Raw genomic sequence first — 17,977 nt, 5'->3', positions numbered from 1 at the left:
GCTGAGTCTCCCAGCTGGGTGTCTGTGATGTGCAGGGAGAAGCGTTTGGCTTTCTTATCCAGTAAAACGAGGAGTCCTTGGATCTGCTTTCTTTCCATATTTGAACGAATGTCAATGATGAGCTTAAGATTCTCTCCAGGTTCTTGCTTATACCAAGGGAAGTAGAGCGAGGCACTGTTTTCATAAGTACAGTTGATGATGGCACTGGATCCCTCCTGGACTCTCAGGACGGAAGGAAGCTGCTCCACCTGCTCGCCTTGGCTCATCCCTATGTAGAATGATGGAGAAAAAAAGGAGAAAGACTGTGAGGCCATCCCTTTCCAGGAGTCTCTTTTTCTAGAGTAACTAGAATAAACCTGAATAAAGTTCCCCCTAGGTGTCTCAGAAAAGCCCCCTGATTGTTCTATGGCCTTTAGATATTAACTCACCATCCAGCTGCAGCCAGAGAAATGTAAATAATGTAGGAGCATATGTTTTCATTGCTCTTCCCAATTAAATTAAAATCCAGTAGAGACTGTAGTGACTAGCAGGTCAGCTATAACTATCAGGATGTTGTTGTTTCTCAGTGACAATTCTACTTCTGGAGTCACCTCGGTCACTGAGAAAAAGGCTTGTTTCTGTCACAAGCCTTTATAATCAGCATACAAGGAAGTGAATTCTCTGCATACTCCCCAGCAGTTAAGATCTACTGACACCTTGTGGTTGCATTCCTAACTACGGAGACCTCAGGCTAAGAGCTCTCTGAACCTATGAGGAGGGACTCAGACACACAAAACACTAATAAGTCACCTCAAGTGGGTCTTAGTATTGAGAGCTCAAGAATGGTCTTTGTACACACCAGTGAGGCTGTTTGTTCTTTGCATATAACACATCATATACATTATGTTTCATATGTGTGATGTTTTCATATATAAATGTATATATGCTGTGTGTTCATGTGTGTGTAACATTTCTTCTCACTAGAACTGTATTTACTAATCAAACCTGGCATAGCCACATCCACTAAAAATGATGAGAGTCATGAATCCAGCACCCCTGCTTGACTCAGTTCCAGTAAAGCTGAATGGCTTACGGCAATCACTGTCCTTCTGTCTCTAACTTTTGCATTTTGGTCTCTGCATGTTGCATTATTGGGAACTTCCTGCATTATGATTCATTTTATGTCTTTTCCTGAGAAAATACATGTCTAAGTCATTTTAGGAAAATCCTAAGTTAACTTTATGTAGCCACTATTTGGAAGTCTTCTATATTCCCTGCAGATTATTATATACAGATAAGCACAAATCTAGATGAGATTGCTCTAGGAATCTTCTTCAGGTATCTGCCCTGAACTATCTCAAATGGTATAATTGGTGCTGGAAAAATAGAGACAATTGACAAACTGACTGGCCAGGAGAATAGGTTACAGAATTAAGGTCTCTTTTTTATTAGAGGTTTATCAAGTCAGCTATGAGATTCCCCCAACCATCAAGCCTGGTTCCCTCCCACCCCTTGCTGACTCCTTATCTCCTCTTTGGTAAAGACCCTTCATCTCTCCTCTCTATTACTGCCAAAGCCCTCCAGGCCCGGAACAATGTTCCTCCTATTTCAGTGAATTCTTGTTGACAATACAGATATGATGTTTTTATACTCGCATCTCACCTTCCAGAGAAGTCTGCCTGGAATCACAAATACACAAAGCTACCCTTAGGAAAGTTCTGAGAATTCATTTTACCTCGAGGATGGCTCCATTCATTTTACTCACTCTCACTGCATCCAGGATTGGGTGGCTGAATGACTGATAGAATAGCATTGTGGATTCCCTGCAGGATCTGCCAAACCTTGCAACAAACCCAGCTTTCCTCCTTCCTGTGGTCCCCTTCTCAAACACCCCCATTCTAGCCCATTTGCTTTCCTTAACGGTGAATACCTACAAACACTGTCTATCTGGAAACTCAGTGATCACGCAGGCTTGGGAAGCAGGTGGACCATCTTCACTGCTCACCCTATCATTTCTCCTGGTACTATTCTCAACCCCATAGCCTGCAGGGAGCTGTTCTCTCACTCTTCCTGCATTCATTGAGACTCACCTGAACTTTACTGCATTGCCTCTCCTCACCACCATTCCTTGACTTCAAAGGCCAATAAAGACACTCCACCTTCGAACTAGTGGCCACACCTTTCTAGAAATCAGGTAGTCTATCTTAACTCATCTTCATGTCCCACACTGAAATTTCTGCAGTTTTACCCCCACCTCGTAGCAGACTACTTGCGGGGTCCTGTTCTTTCTACTTCCAGTTCCCAGGGACTCCAAGAAACCTTACAGATAATGCAGTTCCACATTTACTGTGAACCTTTACGCAATGACTCTAGTCCATCCCCTTTCATTCTTGTTACCATCCAAAGCATAAACATCCTTCCTTCCTGCAGCGACCATATTAGCAGGGACTCAAATAGATTATTCACTCTGTCCTTCCTGCCTTCAATTACAATTTCTCCGTTCTTATCCTCAGCCTGGTAACAACCATCTTACAGCTCCCCTTTTTGTATTTCATTCACTGGACACTACAACTTTTAGTTCAGACACGGAGTTCCTAACCCTTTAATTCCCCATCTCTCCATATAAAGCTTTGCCTTACCATAACCTACTTGCAGGATCCTTTCTTTGCACCACACTCTCAATCTTTATGTATCCCACCTCTAAATATAAGCAGAAGTGCCTATCAGCCCTTTCTCCTAGACCACATCTATTCTTTCTGCCACACATTGGCCCATAGAAGCACTTTATACCAGGAAATCACTTCACCAAGATTCAAAGAATCCAACAGAAACCAAGGAAGGAAACATCCACTTTACAAAGACAATACCATATATCAGTACTTGGAAACAAAATCAATCCAAGCCCAGACAGTAGTACAAAAATACAATCATTAATAGCCAAGACAATATGTCCCCACCAGAACCCAGGAACCCTATTCCAATAGACCATAAAAATGCAATATAGCTGAACACTAATACAGGAAGACCAGCAGTCTCAACTAACCCAGACCCCAGGAGCTCCCAGAGAAGGACCTACCAACCAGGAGCATATGCAGGCTGGTTTGAGGCCTCAGCAGGAGCCTGCCTGGTCTGGCCTCAGTAGGAGATCAGCTTAATCCTTGAGAGACTTGAGGCCTCAGGGAAGGGAGGGACCTGGTTGGTGGAATGAGCATCCTCTTGGAGGCAAGGGGAGAAGAAATGGGATGAGAACTGTGGGAAGGGGCACTGAAACGACTGGAATGTAAATAAATTTCTACAGCATAATTACTATACCTGAATCTAAGGGGACATCGCAGAAATAATTGAAATAACATTTTTGAAATTTTCAGGTTAAGAATAAGTATATTGCTTAGGTCTTGATTTTGAACATTATAAAAATTGATTTTATGTGTTTCTATTTAAACTGAAAGTAAATAGTCCTGTTCAAATTAAAAAAAAATCACAGAAATATTATAAGAATGTGTGTTCATTTTAATCCCAGGTGTAAGCAATGAGTCTACTTCAGATTCTGCACATCAGCTGACTGTGATTTTCCTCTTGATTTTGCCAGCTGCAGATAGTTTCTGCGATTGTATGATGCTTAGAATTTTAGGGACTTTTCACAGGGTATATGCACTGGCTAGTTTTGTGTCAACTTGACACAAGCTGGAGTTATCACAGAGAAAGGAGCTTCAGTTGGGGAAATACCTCCATGAGATCCAGCTGTAAGACATTTTCTCAGTTAGTGATCAAGTGGGAGAGGTCCCTTGTGGGTGGGACCATCTCTGGGCTGGTAGTCTTGGGTTCTATAAGAGAGCAGGCTGAGCAAGGCAGGTCGTAAGCCAGTAAGTAACATCCCTCCATGGCCTCTGCATCAGCTCCCGCTTCCTGATCTGCTTGAGTTCCAGTCCTGCATCCTTTGGTGATCAACAGCAATGTGGAAAGTGTAAACTGAATAAACCCTTTCCTCCCCAACTGCTTCTTGGTCATGATAGTTGTGCGGGAACAGAAACCCTGACTAAGAGTATATAAATGCTAAGGCCCTGCAAGGAGGAGTGTGTTGTTGGTTGGATCTTGGTTGGTTGTTGTCAGTTGCTGTTGGTCAGAGTTTGTTAAATAGTTGTGTGCAAAGAAATCAGATATCTTCAGGGCAAAGATCGAACTTGCCCTAAGGAACTCATCTGTAACCAGCAGGAAGTAGTCTAATAATGATGTTGCCCCCTTCCAACCTCTAACTCTATTCAGGGATCTCCTTCCTTTCCTCTTATCTTTTTGTTTCTCTTATCTGGGGTTAGGGGTTTGAAAGGGTGGAAGAGAAAAGGTAGAGAAGAATGGAAAAAAGAAGAACCCACAAGGTAACAAAAGACAGCTTCAATGTTCTATTCATAATAGGCAGAAACCAGAAGCAGCCTAGAAGCCTGTCAAGAGATGTGTAGATAATGAAAATATGATGCATTTTAACAATGAAATGTCACTCAGCTATTAAATCATAAAATTTACAGGTAAATGGATGGAACTAAAAAAAAATTCGAGTGAAATAAAATAGATTCAAAAAGACAAATATAATATGTATTCTCTAATGGGTATATATTACCGTTCAAGCCTTTAACAGGCTTGTCACAATCTGTATACTTACAGAAGTTAGGAATAAATCTGGGGCTCAGGGAGAAGGATAGAATCCTGAAAAGGGTGAAAAAATGGAATAAATAGTTAAAGAGACAGGGCAGGTGGTGGTGGAACAGGAAGGTTGAACAGAAAAGAGGAGGTAAAAGATGGTAAGGGAGAGGATATGGAGAGAGATAACTAAAGCTAAGAGGTCATATGGAAACCTACTACGGTATAAGTTTTATACACACACACATATATATACACATGTATATGAAAGTAAATAAAATGATTAAATAACAGGGAGATAAACACCAACTAGACATTTTTTACGAACAAATGAAACCTCCAGTGCTAAGAAATGATTCCATCTAACTGATAGGGTACAGCCCTATCGATGAAGACAACACCTACATATCTCATTGAACACAGAGGAATTGAGCTGGTGCCTAACTAGAGCTCTTTCACCTCTTTGGACTAGTGTTTATGGTATACAGGAAGGAAGTTTGGATATTACCAGAAAAGAAAGGTAAATATCAACCCAGCTATAAATCCTTTGATCTGCAATGGTGACCTGCCCATATGATACACTGGTGTGATAATGGCACAGATGATATTAGAGTAACCAACCATACTCTGAATGAATCTAAGACTCACTCTATGAGATATACTCTCCTTACACTGCTCCAGTATCCAAGAACCTGAGACACATTAGGCTATAGGCCTAGAAGAAGACCAAATATTATTGCTTTCCCAAGGATATGAAGCAATCTAATGACTTGAAATGACTTTCTGCTATACTCATAGACCAATGTCTTATTCAGCCATCATCAGGGAAGCTTCCCCTTATAGTAGGTGAGAACAAACATAGAGACCCACAACTTCACAAATGGAAATTGTGCAGAGAATGAGAGATCTTCAACATTCAGTCTTAAATGGAATGTTTCCATGAAACTTCTCCATTCAGGGCTGAGATAATTTTGCAAAAGAGGAAACAGAAAGATTGTAAGAGGTGGTGGGGATGAAAGGCACTAAGGAAATAATGCTCCTCAGACACAATATAACTGCCTCACGTATGAACTTACAGAGATGGTCATCTGAACTCATAGAGATGGTGGCAGCATGCATGGGTCCTGCATAGGACCAGACAGATGTGGTCCTCTTTCTACTGAAAGAGGAAGCACATGTGATTCCCCATCCATAACCAAGAAGCTATATCCAACTGACAACCAATCACACAGGAAAATTTAGTTTCACCTATAGAGATTTACTAGTTATACAAACCACACTTAAAGGCATGCCTCATGCCCATCAGTAGAAAGTCAACTCAAATGAACTCAGTGGTATTTTTAGTGTCCCCCCCCCCCCGTAATGCTTTATCTGGACATTATTTACCGTATTGGTTGCTCGTTTATATATTATGGTTTCAAATGTTGTGGCTTACAGATTTTGTGTATATGTGCACATGTTTCTGGGTGTATATGCGTCTCTCATACGTTTTTCTTGGTTCATTTGTTTTGTTATACTTTTGTCTAGTTTGTTATTTACTTGCTTGCTGATTTTCTAAAAAAACAGAGAGATTTAAAAAGGTGTGGAGTTATACGTGTGGGGAGGATCTGGAAGGAGATGAGGAAGGGGAAATGTGATCAGAACATATTACATGAAAAAAGTCTATTTTCAAAAGAAGAGGAGGAGGAGGAGAAGAGGAGGAGGGTGAAGGAGGAGGAGGAGGAGAAGTGGAGGAGGAGAGCAATGTATAGCCTGAGTCTTACTTGCTCAAAGTGCCATGTGTATAGAGGTTGGCGCTCTTGATTCTTGTTGTCAGACGGATTGGACCATGTGCTTTCCAGATCCAACACGCAGAACTGAAAATAATGCTTTTCCATGAGGTGCTTGTTCCTGCAGGAATGCAGTGTAAACATTCCTAAGTAGGCAACCTGGAAACAAAATTCCTTCCTATTCACATTCATTGATCATCACTATTTTATAGTGGCATTTTGTATATAGTTGCTTACTTGTAATGAAATTGGATAAGGGACTTCTATGAACTCTTCTGGCTTTGAAATTCTTTTATGCTATTGGACATAGACAAAATCTATATAGAGAGACATGCCAGGCATGGAGTGGCATGGGGTTGAGGGGAAATTGTTTCATAGTATGGATACCTAAGATGATTTACATTTGCAGGCATCTGACATGCCAGACATTTCCTTGAGTGGTTCCTAAAAGTTAGATATGATCCTATCTGGGTTTCCATACCTCCCATGACACATGGATTGATAGTGTGCCATGGGGAGGTAAAATTTCTAGCCAAATAAAATAAAATAAAACTAAACTTCGCTAACTACATTGGGTCATATATATAGTATGATAAGGTGGTGGACAGGATAGCTGGGGCAGAGATAAACACAATGATCCTTCATGAGGATCTGGGTTTATCATTAAATCTAACATACTTTTCTTGTGCAACTTGAAGAACCTGAGAATGGCAGATGGTTTAATAATATATGAAGCAAAAATCACACTGACAGCCTCATCTTGATGGCTTTCTGGAGTTAAGTACCCTCTTTCCAGGGGTAACTGGAGGCACAGATTCTCAACATAGGTAGTAATTAAGTTTGTGAGACTTGATGTAAAACAGAAAATTGTTTCTTTCTCTAGATACAGAGCAGTGGGCTTATATCATTATAAAACACAACAGGGTTTGTACTGAGGTAAAATTAGCTTACATACTGAAAAGAATTTGTAATTTATATAAAAACAGCAAGGCAGAGAGTGGTGTTATCTAGAAGCCAACATTCTTTGGCTTGTGCAGGAAGAGTTGGTGGGAAAAGTGTGTGAGAAAGGCTCTAGCAAAAGAGAGGCTGAACCAGGGATGAACCCTGAGGAGTGGCAGTTGCTGTGGATGAGCGAATGCCCTTGGTTGGAAGGCTTGGTTTAGGAGATGAAAGACAGTGGAAGAATTCAAGATTCCGTCTAATTGAAACCAGAAATAACTAACCAGAATTGACCCAGATGACCTACCACTTCAAGAAGATGGGGCAAAGGTGCTAATCTATTCAGCATTACTCAGTCGTTAATGTAAGTAACAGCTCAAGAAGCAGCCCTGGCTTTGGAGAAGTTGAAGAGACTTGAGAAGGACAAGCAACATTTGAAAATCAACTGAAAACAAAAGTAATGACACTGCATATGGTTCAGTAGTCTGCAGGGGACAGGATACTGTGTTTTTGTATGATAAAATTCACCAGCTTGAAGTCAATTGGAATAAAAATTTAGAGAATTAAAGAATGTGCAAAAAAGAGTCAGATAAAGAGAAGAAAGTTAATGAAGACTGATTTTTTGAAATGAGGACACAGAAAATAAAAACATCAATTAGGAAGAATGAACAGCTTACCTGGGACATTGCTGATGGCCAGAAACCAATAGATTCACAAAAGTCATCGCTTTGATCAGGCAGTGGAGAAGGCAGGGGCAGCCAATCCCAGATGTCTAAAGAGCACTGTGAACGTGTTCGACATGGGAATGGAATCGAGAACTTAGTAAAAGTTGATGAGAAAATTCAAGTTCAAAATGAAGAAATGAGAAAAAAAATCTAGACGAGTCAGTCCAGGAGATGGAACAGATGACAGACGAGGATCACGTGGTGAAGTTAATTGTGCATCACACAGATACTATCGCGAATGAGATTTATAAAGAGAGTGGGAATTATTATCTTCAAGTGTGAGAGCTCCCAAACCTTCTGAAAGCATAGGATGAAGGGGATCCAGACATGATGGCTGTTGACAAAAATATAATAGAATGGAAGGTGCTTTTCTCAATTAACACAGTTTTCTAATTTTGTTTTTTTATTTAATTTTAATTTTGATTTTAAGAATTTGCAGCAGACAATAACATTTATATTGCATTTCCTTAAAAAAAAAAAAAAAAACTATCTTGGGCTGGTGAGATGGCTCAGTGGGTAAGAGCACCTGACTGCTCTTCCGAAGGTCCAGAGTTCAAATCCCAGCAACCACATGGTGGCTCNTAACAAGATCTGACACCCTCTTCTGGAGTGTCTGAAGACAGCTACAGTGTACTTACATATAATAAATAAATAAATCTTTAAAAAAAAAAAAAAAAAAAAAAGAGTGCTTACTGCTCCTGCAGAGAGGCCAGTTTGGTTCTCAGCTCCCTGAGGGGAAGCTCACAACTGCCTGTAACTCCAGATCCGGGGATCTGATGCCCTCTTCTGGCCCCAACAGGCACTGCATACTTATGTGTGTACACAGACAAACAGACAGACAGACACACACACACACACACACACACACACACAAATAAATCGATTTAAAAGAAGTCAGGGGCTAGCAAGATGGCTCAGCGGGTAAGAGCACTGACCACTCTTCCTAAGGTCCTGAGTTCAAATCCCAGCAATCACATGGTGGCTCACAACCACCGGTAATAAGATCTGATGCCCTCTTCTGGTGCGTCTGAAGACAGCTACAGTGTACTTACATATAATAATAAATAAATTAAAAAGAAAACCCCTATCTTGTTTGTCTTGTCTAAAAAAATAAAAAAATAAACCTCTAAAACTGCTATCTGTAGTCCTCGAGATCATTTGTTTACTAAACAAGCACTTTCAAATCAAGATTAAGCTGGAATGGTATTAGGAAGAAGCTCTATCAAGATCAGTTAGAAAGCCCTTGCAGAGTCACCCGTCTGTAAGTGCCACTTTCCAGTGTCACCTGACTCCATGGCTGTACCCTACCAAGAAGCAAGAATTAGGATGGTTGCTGTTTGGGAACTCTGAGAAGACTGAATCAATAACTCTTAGCTGAATGTTGTCACTCTAGTGACACCACTTCTAGCCATGTTCACATAAATCTCACTGACAGTTGGGGATGACTTCTTGTCTGGGAAGCTCAGATAATCTATATTTTAAAGAAGTGTCATTACAGTGGGGGTGGGGCTGATGAATCACAAGGGGTCAGTTAATCTGTGAAGCTCGAGAAAAAAAATGAAAGGCAGTCAGTGCAGTCACAGTTGTAGCCACTCAGCTGCTGTTCCTGAGTGAAAACAGCAGTGGACAGACAGACACTGCATGGACGAATGGCGTGGCTGCTTTCCAATCCCTCACAGAGACAAAGACAGGCCAGAGTTTTCAACTGTGGAATAAAATAATCTGCCAATTCTCGTGGGGGTGGGCGGAACCAGTTATTTGGTTCACATTTAATTATTATATAATGAATCAGTCCCCTATTGGATGATATTTAGGAGGTTTCCACAGTGTTTTCTTTTGAAAGCAGTGTTTTAATGAGAAATTTTACAGACAAAAATTTGGTAGAATCAACTGCTACAAGTATTATTGTGACATAAATTGCAAATGTATCTCTCTAGTTGGTAACTTATTTTTTGGCTCATAATTATTATGTGAAATATTTGTTTTACATTGCACAATTAAATGTATTATATATTTGAAATATCAAGACGTTTCTGTAATGTCTTGATCTAATAATAAGATTTCTCTTGCCTTTCTACAATTTAATTTATTAGATATATTAAATTAATTATTTTATCAACTTCCTATTGAGCAGATTAGCTAAAAGTGCTGTTTCATGCTCTTTAAACAAAGGATGAAAACAGTTGTTCTCAGTTTCAACTTCTCAAAAATGACCCAAATGATTCTCGAATATGTAAGAGAGTTTATATTCTATGACATTAGCACAAGCATATGAAAAAAATGACATGCATGTTTTAGTCATGTGGGGTGGTGCTTCTGAGCATTTGACCTTCTAGAAGTTGGCGTCATGTCAGTCAGAATGTACACGTGAATTGCAGTGGTATTTTTAGGTTTTCTCACATCTTCTCTGTAGAGATCTGATGAAGCCCCAGCTGTGCAAGGTGGAGGCTGGAGCTGCACACCCAGCTGCAGTTTGGGGCCAGGCTGCAGGTTTACTGTGAGCACTGTGCCTCGGCAGCACAGAAGTAAGTGCCTGAGTCCTCCAGCTGGGCATCCCTGATGTGCAGGGTGCTGTAGCGCTCCTTAGAATCAAATGCTGACTTTAACCTCCCATTCTCCTTCGTTCCTGAAGCCAAGAAGAACAGACTGATGAGGCTGCCCCTGGAATTCTGTCGGAACCACTGCACACTCCTCATGGTGGTAGAAAAATTGCATCTCAGAGCAGAATTGCTTCCCTCGTGGAGACTCAGGGCTGAAGGACTCTGCTCCACCTGATCTCCTCTCACCCCTGCTCGGAAACAGAAAAGCAAACCAGAATCAAAGAGAGGTTTTCATCCACACAGGTCAAACAGCCCACGTGCATGAGCTTTGTGTGAGCTCTCTCCCTCTCCACCACCGACATTTCTGGAGAATCCCTAATAGGAACTTAGCTGAGCACAACTCACAGCAAATCTGCACCCACAGAATCCCCAGTACAGCTCCCAGGTTCCTCTGCATGGCCCCTGTGCAATCGCTGGGATGTCTTCTCTCCAGCTCTGAAGTGCGTCTTGTGCCAGACACACTTGTGCTTACAGACTACAGGTTCTCCCTGAATCACCGAGTTTCCTCATTCAGCTGAACTCGAAACTCCACCCACTTCCACCTCATGACTCTGCACTGTAGTTGCTCCAGGACCCTGGAGGACATTGATGTAGAGCCCAGGACACTGTGTTTCTAATGTAACATGTAATATAAAGGAGTTTGGGGGCGGGGCAGGGGTGAAGATGTTTGAGAAAGGGGAATACATAAATACAGACTGCCAGTAGAAAAACAAATCGCTTGAGTGTGTGTGTGTGTGTGTGTGTGTGTGTGTGTGTGAACGTGCGCATGTGTGTGTGAAACAAATGGTATTGGAATAATTCCAGTTCTTTGAGTTTGAGGAATTTTAGACATAAATCTAAAAGAAGTAAAAACAGTGAAGATGTTTTCTCTTGAGTGTCCATTGTCATAATGCCCAGTAAGTCTATTTTGTTTTTATCTGTTCAGAGAATTATTCTTAAAATAGATTTATAGGCACATGGGGTCCAGTGAACAGGCCCTAGCTATCTATGGTTGTCTGCAGAATGATTGAGAGCTAAAGACCCAGGTGAACTCCACATCATCGCTTGGACTTCTTGCTTTGGGAATGGATTGCCTTATGTCCTTATGTCTCTTCTCAGCTCATCAAACCTTAGAGCAACCTAAGAAAATTTTCAGGAACCCTGCAGTGCCCCCTAGTGGACTAACACCACCACCAATAGTGACTTCAGGCCATCTCCACAAACCTCATTAAACCAGCCCTTTGCTTCCTGGTGAAGGAAACGCAGATGGTCAGAAGACAAGAGTGACTAGATGGAGTTCTCAAAAGAAGAAATTAAAATGGCTAAAGAAAAACACCTCAACATTTCTCATCAGTCTTAGCAATTAGGAAACTGCAAATTAAAACAGCTTTGAGATTTCATCTCACACCAGTTAGACTATGTAAAATCTATAAAATGCCTCACAACAAATTCTGGGGAGGTTGTGTAGGGAGTAAAGGAACCTGCACTCATCCTCAGGGGAATAATGATTGGTGCCACTCCTCTGGGAATAAGTGTGGAGAATCTTCAAAACACTAAGGGTCAATCTACCTCACAGCCCAGCTATGCCTCTTCTTGGTAGATGTCCCACTCCACAGATGCTTGCTTCACTATGTACATTGCTGTTCTACTCACAGTAGTAACTAGGAAACGGAGACAACATGAATGCCCTTCATCTGATGAATGGATAATGACACTGCGGTACCTCAATATTATGGAAGATTCTTCAATGTAAAGAAAAACAGCACTATAGGCTTTGCAGTTACATGGATGGAACCAGAAAAGATTATTTTAAATGTGCTCACTGAGACCCAGAAAAACAAAACCACATGTTCTGCCACTAAAGTCCTAACTCCAGTGGAAACTGTAGAGGCTCCTTCCTCCAAATCTTCAGATGGAAATGTATGACCTCAAGTAACCACAGAGGCCAGAAAGGTAAAAAGGGGAGCATGCGAGGAGAAACACTAGAGACAGGAAGAGCAAGGCAAGTGTAGTGCAATGGGAGAAAGAGAGGAGATGAAGGGAGGTGGCTGGGAGGGGAAGGGAGGTCACCATAGAAGGAGAGAGATGGAGGAATGTGGAATTACAGTGACTATGTCTAAACAGGTCGGAAGGAAGCATATTAGTATCTATTCACCAAAAATACATAAAATGGAAAATGAGTATATATGTGTACATATAAAAATATAGTTTAAATTAAATGTTTCTGTCTGGGATGACCATGTTGCCCCCAAGATCCATAGGTAGCTAAAACCAAAACAAACAAAAACCAGACAAACAAAAATTCCTAACAATAACAGCAACAACAACAAAAAGCCAAAAATATATCTTTTTCTCACTTCAACCTCTTCTACATAGCCCCTCCCCCAACTCATGTTGTCTTGCTGCTTTTACTTTAGTTATTGTTACATATAGAGTCTGAAATATGTAGATACCACCTGCTCAGACTATATAATGTAATTTGTATATGATTTCAGGACAGCAGACCACGTGGTATTCAATAATAAATTGGGAGTGTCTTCCTTGAGTAAGTCTATTTCTCCTGTTCTCAGCATTTCTTAGTTGGCTATAATACTTTGTGTAGAGTTGGGGCTCTGTGAGATTTTTACCCTTCAAGAACAGTATGTGTATTTGTTGTCTATCGGAGCCATCCTTGTTTAGGTCTCGCTTAGGCAACCATGTCATTGAGGCATTGTGGAACTCACCATGAGAACTGAAATTACAGTTCTGTATGCTGATCTTCCAGTTCATGTGCTGTTATAGAGAACAATGAAAGCTTTATCAAAACAACAGAAGAAGGAAAAAATAAAGATGTTCAAAACCACTAAAATTTAAAACTACTCAAATATGAAAATTAACAAGTTATATGTAGAAAGCAGCCTTCTGGGTAAACCAAAACTTTAATTCTTGGCACATACTTCTTTGGGAAATGTAACCCAAACCGAGAGTGCTGAGCAGACAGCGTGGAGCAGGCTTTGTCCGCCTGCCAGTGCTGAACAGATTCATGTCTCCTTTCTAACCCACGAAGCCCGCACAAGCACCGCAGGCTTCCCTAGCACATGCCTATTGTGCCGCCGGTGGAGAGGAAGCCTGTGAGGAGAATGATAAGTTTGAAAGGGAGATGGGAAACAGGCAGAGGGAAACCCCAGTAATAAATGGAGCAGAAAAGAATGAAGCTAAATCTAAAAATTTTCATATACTGAAATGGTGGCTGGATTACTACACAGCCCATCTGGATAATATTCCTTCAGCTTCAGGTACTACCACAGGTCCCTGTACTTCCATTTGGTCATAATTAGCTTCTTAGTGAATTACTTATATTTTTGTTTCCAGTCCTAGAAACATGGAGGCAATGGAAGAAAAGGCAATCATTAAACTTATGCATTATCCCCAATGGACTCAGTTTTGTGCATGCACACACATAATGCACTCATACATATATGCATATACACTCACATGTACATACTTATACTTACATGCTCATACACATATATACACTAAAACACATTTATTCACTTGCATGTAATAAAACCACATAAAAAGCAACAGTTCTGCCGAATCACATTAAGTCTTGCTACACACTCCTTTAGGAAAATCTGGTGTGTGTGTGTGTGTGTGTGTTCATGTATCTAGCAGAAATCCATAAATATGCCGGGTGTGGTGGCACATGCCTTTAATCCCAGCACTCAGGAAAACAGAAGCAGCAAATCTCTGAGTTCAAGGCCAGCCTGGTCTACAAAGTGAGTCCCGGGACAGCCAGGGCTACACAGAGAAACTCTGTCTCGAAAAAAAAAAAAAAAAAAAAAAAAAGAAAGAAAGAAGGAAAGAAAGAAAGAAAGAAAGAGAAAGAAAGAAATCCATGAATATTAGAATAAGGAGGACTCAATCTTACATTAATTTTATAAGATTGTTAAGGACTGAACTATGTCCCTTCCAAAATATTTATGGTGGAGCCCTCACACTGAGGACTTCAATGTGATGACACCTGAAGACAGGACATTAAATGGTAACTAAATATAAATAAATTGACACAGGAGGGCTGGACCATCAGACTGATGATGACCATGGACCCTCACATCCTCTGAGAAGGACCCTGTGAGGACTCAGTAAAGGCAGCCATTTGTGGCCACAGAAATATCTCTGGAAAAGAGGGTCCTGCTCACACCTCCATTTTGGACTTGCATCTCCAAGGCTTTGAGAAAAGAACTTAGTGTTGTCTCTGCCACGCCCTGTACTGTGCTGTGAAGTCAGAAAATGAATGCGTAGTAGTCCATTTTTAAATGCTACTGTATGGCACAGATACAGCAAGGTGCAGCAAGGCATAACTGTACAGATGAAAATACCCAACGATTAATCATTCTACTTTTAGCCTTTGCTTTAGAGCAGCTGTCTCCCATAATAAAGTTACCTATTCTCATCAGAATATTCATGAGAATCATACCTAAAGATCTGATGATCTTAATGATTTTGTCAAGGTGCTGGGAAGAGTGGAGTCTGCATCTTATATATGGTGCACCCAGTGCCAGTGACAAGTGGGTGAGATCCTAGTGAAGTTTCCTAGCAATGCTGTAAGTGTTTTCAGCATCAGCACTTGTAACCAAGCATCCCTACATCTTAAGTTTGCTTAGAATAACTATAGAAAAGAGCAAAATAGCATGGCAAGGACCTTTATAGTTTGCAGGGACCATTTCTAAAACATTTTTGTAGCATGCACCTATGAACTACTAACAGAAATGGTGTACAGGTATAACTACGTATGTGTGAAAATGCACCCTCCAGGGGTTGCCAGCTGCCATTTTACATGAAGACCATAGCAGAGGAAACTGAAAGTCTATAGCAACAATGTGACTAGTACATAAAGTCTCATCACATCTCATGGGGGAGTGTCATACATCAGGTTTCATTAGCAGAGCACTGCCTTGTTACATAGCATGACCCAAACAGAACCAAACAGAAAAAGACCTTTGTTGGTTGGTTGGTTGGTTTTTTGAAAAAGACCTGTTTTTTTTTTTTTTTTTTTTCAGATTTTTTTATTATTATTATTTTCTTTATCTACATTTCAAATGCTATCCCAAACGTTCCCTATACCCTCCCACCCCCCCCCCCCCCCGCTCCTGCTCCCCTACCCACCCACTCCCACTACTTGGCCCAGGCCTTCCCTTGTGCTGAGTCATATAAAGTTTGCAAGACCAAGGGGCCTCTCTTCCCAGTGATGGCCGATTAGGCCATCTTCTGCTACATATGCAGCTAGAGACACAAGCTCAGGGGGTACTGGTTAGTTCATATTGTTGTTCCACCTACAGGGTTGCAGCCCCCTTCAGTTCCTGGGTACTTTCTCTAGCTCCTCCATTGGGGACCCTGTGTTCCATCCAATAGCTGGCTGTGAGCATCCACTTCTGTGTTTGCCAGGCACTGGCATAGCCTCACAAGAGGCCGCAATATCAGGGTCCCTTCAGCAGAATCTTGTTGGCATGAGCATTAGTACCTAGGTTTGGTGGCTGATGATGGGATGGATTCCCAGATGGGGTAGTCTCTGGATAGTCCATCCTGAAAAAGACCTTCTTAAATGAAGTTTCTTAGCTTGGTGATTTGACTAAAGTACATTAGATACCCACCTTTCCCAAAAAAACATGTTATAAAAATCTATATTAGCCTGTACCTTGAGCCACTAACAACCAGATATTTAATCCCCAATGATTCCTTGTCTAGCCACCGTGAGATACAGTGGAACAGAGAGTTCTATGTTTGGATATGAGGTACTGTACTGTAGTGACAGTGACAGATGCTGCTGCTGCCCAGAAGAACATGTGGATACATGAACTGCATTCAGATGAGCAGATGGAGAAACACAGGAAGCTCTGCCATAAAACTCAATGGAGCTGAAGTTCTCAGCCAGGCCAAGAGGCAAGAATGGGGAACCCTGTCCCCGTCGCCTGCAGCAGGTGAGTGCACCGCAAAGTCATACGTGGACATTCCTGGGCTGATGTAGGTTCTGTGTCTTACGATTGTTTACAATATCCCTGCCTTCTCATTTTATTATAAAGAAAATCCAAACTGAGAGAGTAACAGAGTAATATTTAAGACAGAACAAATACCATGTTCTTCTCATTTCATTAAAAACAAAACAAAACAAACCCTAGGATTACCAGAGTAATATATAGGATAAATCACTTGGTATTAGAATCTTCAGAGTGTGCTTCTGTTCGGTTTTTGTTCATTAATTAATTAATTTATTCACTTTACATTCCAATCACAGCTCGCTCGCCTTCGCTTCCTCTCCTCACACAGCCCCTCCCCCAACCCTTCTCCTCTGAGAAGGGGAGATCCCCCTCCCCAGGTACCAACCTACCCTGTCACCTCAAGTCCCTGCAGGACTAGGCACACCCTCTCCCACTGAGGCCAGGCAAGGCAGCCCAGTTAAGAGAAGAGGATCCACAGACAGGCAACAAAAGCCACAGCTCCAGTTCTCGAAGGACTTGCATGGAGATCAAGCCATACATCTGCTGTGTATGTGCAGGGGACCTAGGCCCAGTCCACTTATGCTCTCTGGTTGGTGGTTCAGTTTCTGAGAGTCCAAGGGTACAGGTTAGTTTATTCTGTTGGTCTTCTTGTGGAGTCTCTATCCCTCTGGGTTCCTCAGTTTTTCCCCCGACTCTTACGTAAGACTTTCAGAGCTCTGTTCAATGTTTGGCTGTGGGTCTCTGCACCTGCTTTGGTCAGCTGCTGTGTGGAGTCTCTTAGAAGACTGCTATGCTAGGCTCCTGTCTGCAAGCACAACAGAGTATCATTAATAGTGTCAGGGATTGGTCCTTGTCCATGGGATGGGTCTCAAGTTGAACCACTTGTTGGCCATTCCCTCAGTCTCTGCTCTATCTTGTCCCTGTACTTGTTGTAGGCAGAACAAATTTTGGGTTGAAGGTTTTGTGGGTGGGTTGGTGTCCTTATCCCTCCACTGGGAGTCCTGCATGGCTACAGGAGGTGGCCACATCAGGCTCCATATCTCCCACTACTAGGAGTCTCAGCTAGAGTCACCGCATAGACTCCCTGGACCCTCCTCCATCTCATGTCTCTGGCACCTCCTAGAGATGCCCCCACACACTGATTTCTGGGGGTTGGGGGATCAGGCATACAGAGGTCCTGGGAGATCTAGCTGAGAGTATGTTTCTGTTCAATGTTAAAATATATATGTGGTATGTGTATGTGAATGTGCTCATAGTGTGTGGTGGCATGTACAAGTACATGTGTATGCATGTGTAGGTGTACATGTAGAGACTATAGAAAAACCGTGGATGTTGTTTCTTATATTCTGAAGAGTTTGTGTGTGTGTGTGTGTGTG

The 17,977-nt window shown here is 41.6% G+C and overlaps 2 gene segments (V, D, J or C); both read right to left on the bottom strand.

The window, feature by feature from the left end:
• The window catches only part of LOC110325298, a 525,591-nt gene extending 514,550 nt beyond the window's left edge, over nucleotides 1–11,041 (bottom strand). Inside the window, 2 exon segments of the C gene segment in view lie at nucleotides 10,550–10,832; nucleotides 10,990–11,041. Of these exon segments, the coding sequence occupies nucleotides 10,550–10,832; nucleotides 10,990–11,041 (335 nt within the window).
• A 6,328-nt stretch (nucleotides 11,042–17,369) lies between these two features.
• The window catches only part of LOC110325299, a 2,809-nt gene continuing 2,201 nt past the window's right edge, over nucleotides 17,370–17,977 (bottom strand). The window contains exon 3 of the V gene segment in view: nucleotides 17,370–17,406.

The sequence above is a fragment of the Mus pahari genome, chromosome 8 (genome assembly GCF_900095145.1).
Source record: "Mus pahari chromosome 8, PAHARI_EIJ_v1.1, whole genome shotgun sequence".
Lineage (NCBI taxonomy): Eukaryota > Metazoa > Chordata > Mammalia > Rodentia > Muridae > Mus > Mus pahari.
The sequence above is the reverse complement of the archived record's forward strand: the minus strand, read 5'-3'. Positions and strand labels throughout refer to the sequence as shown.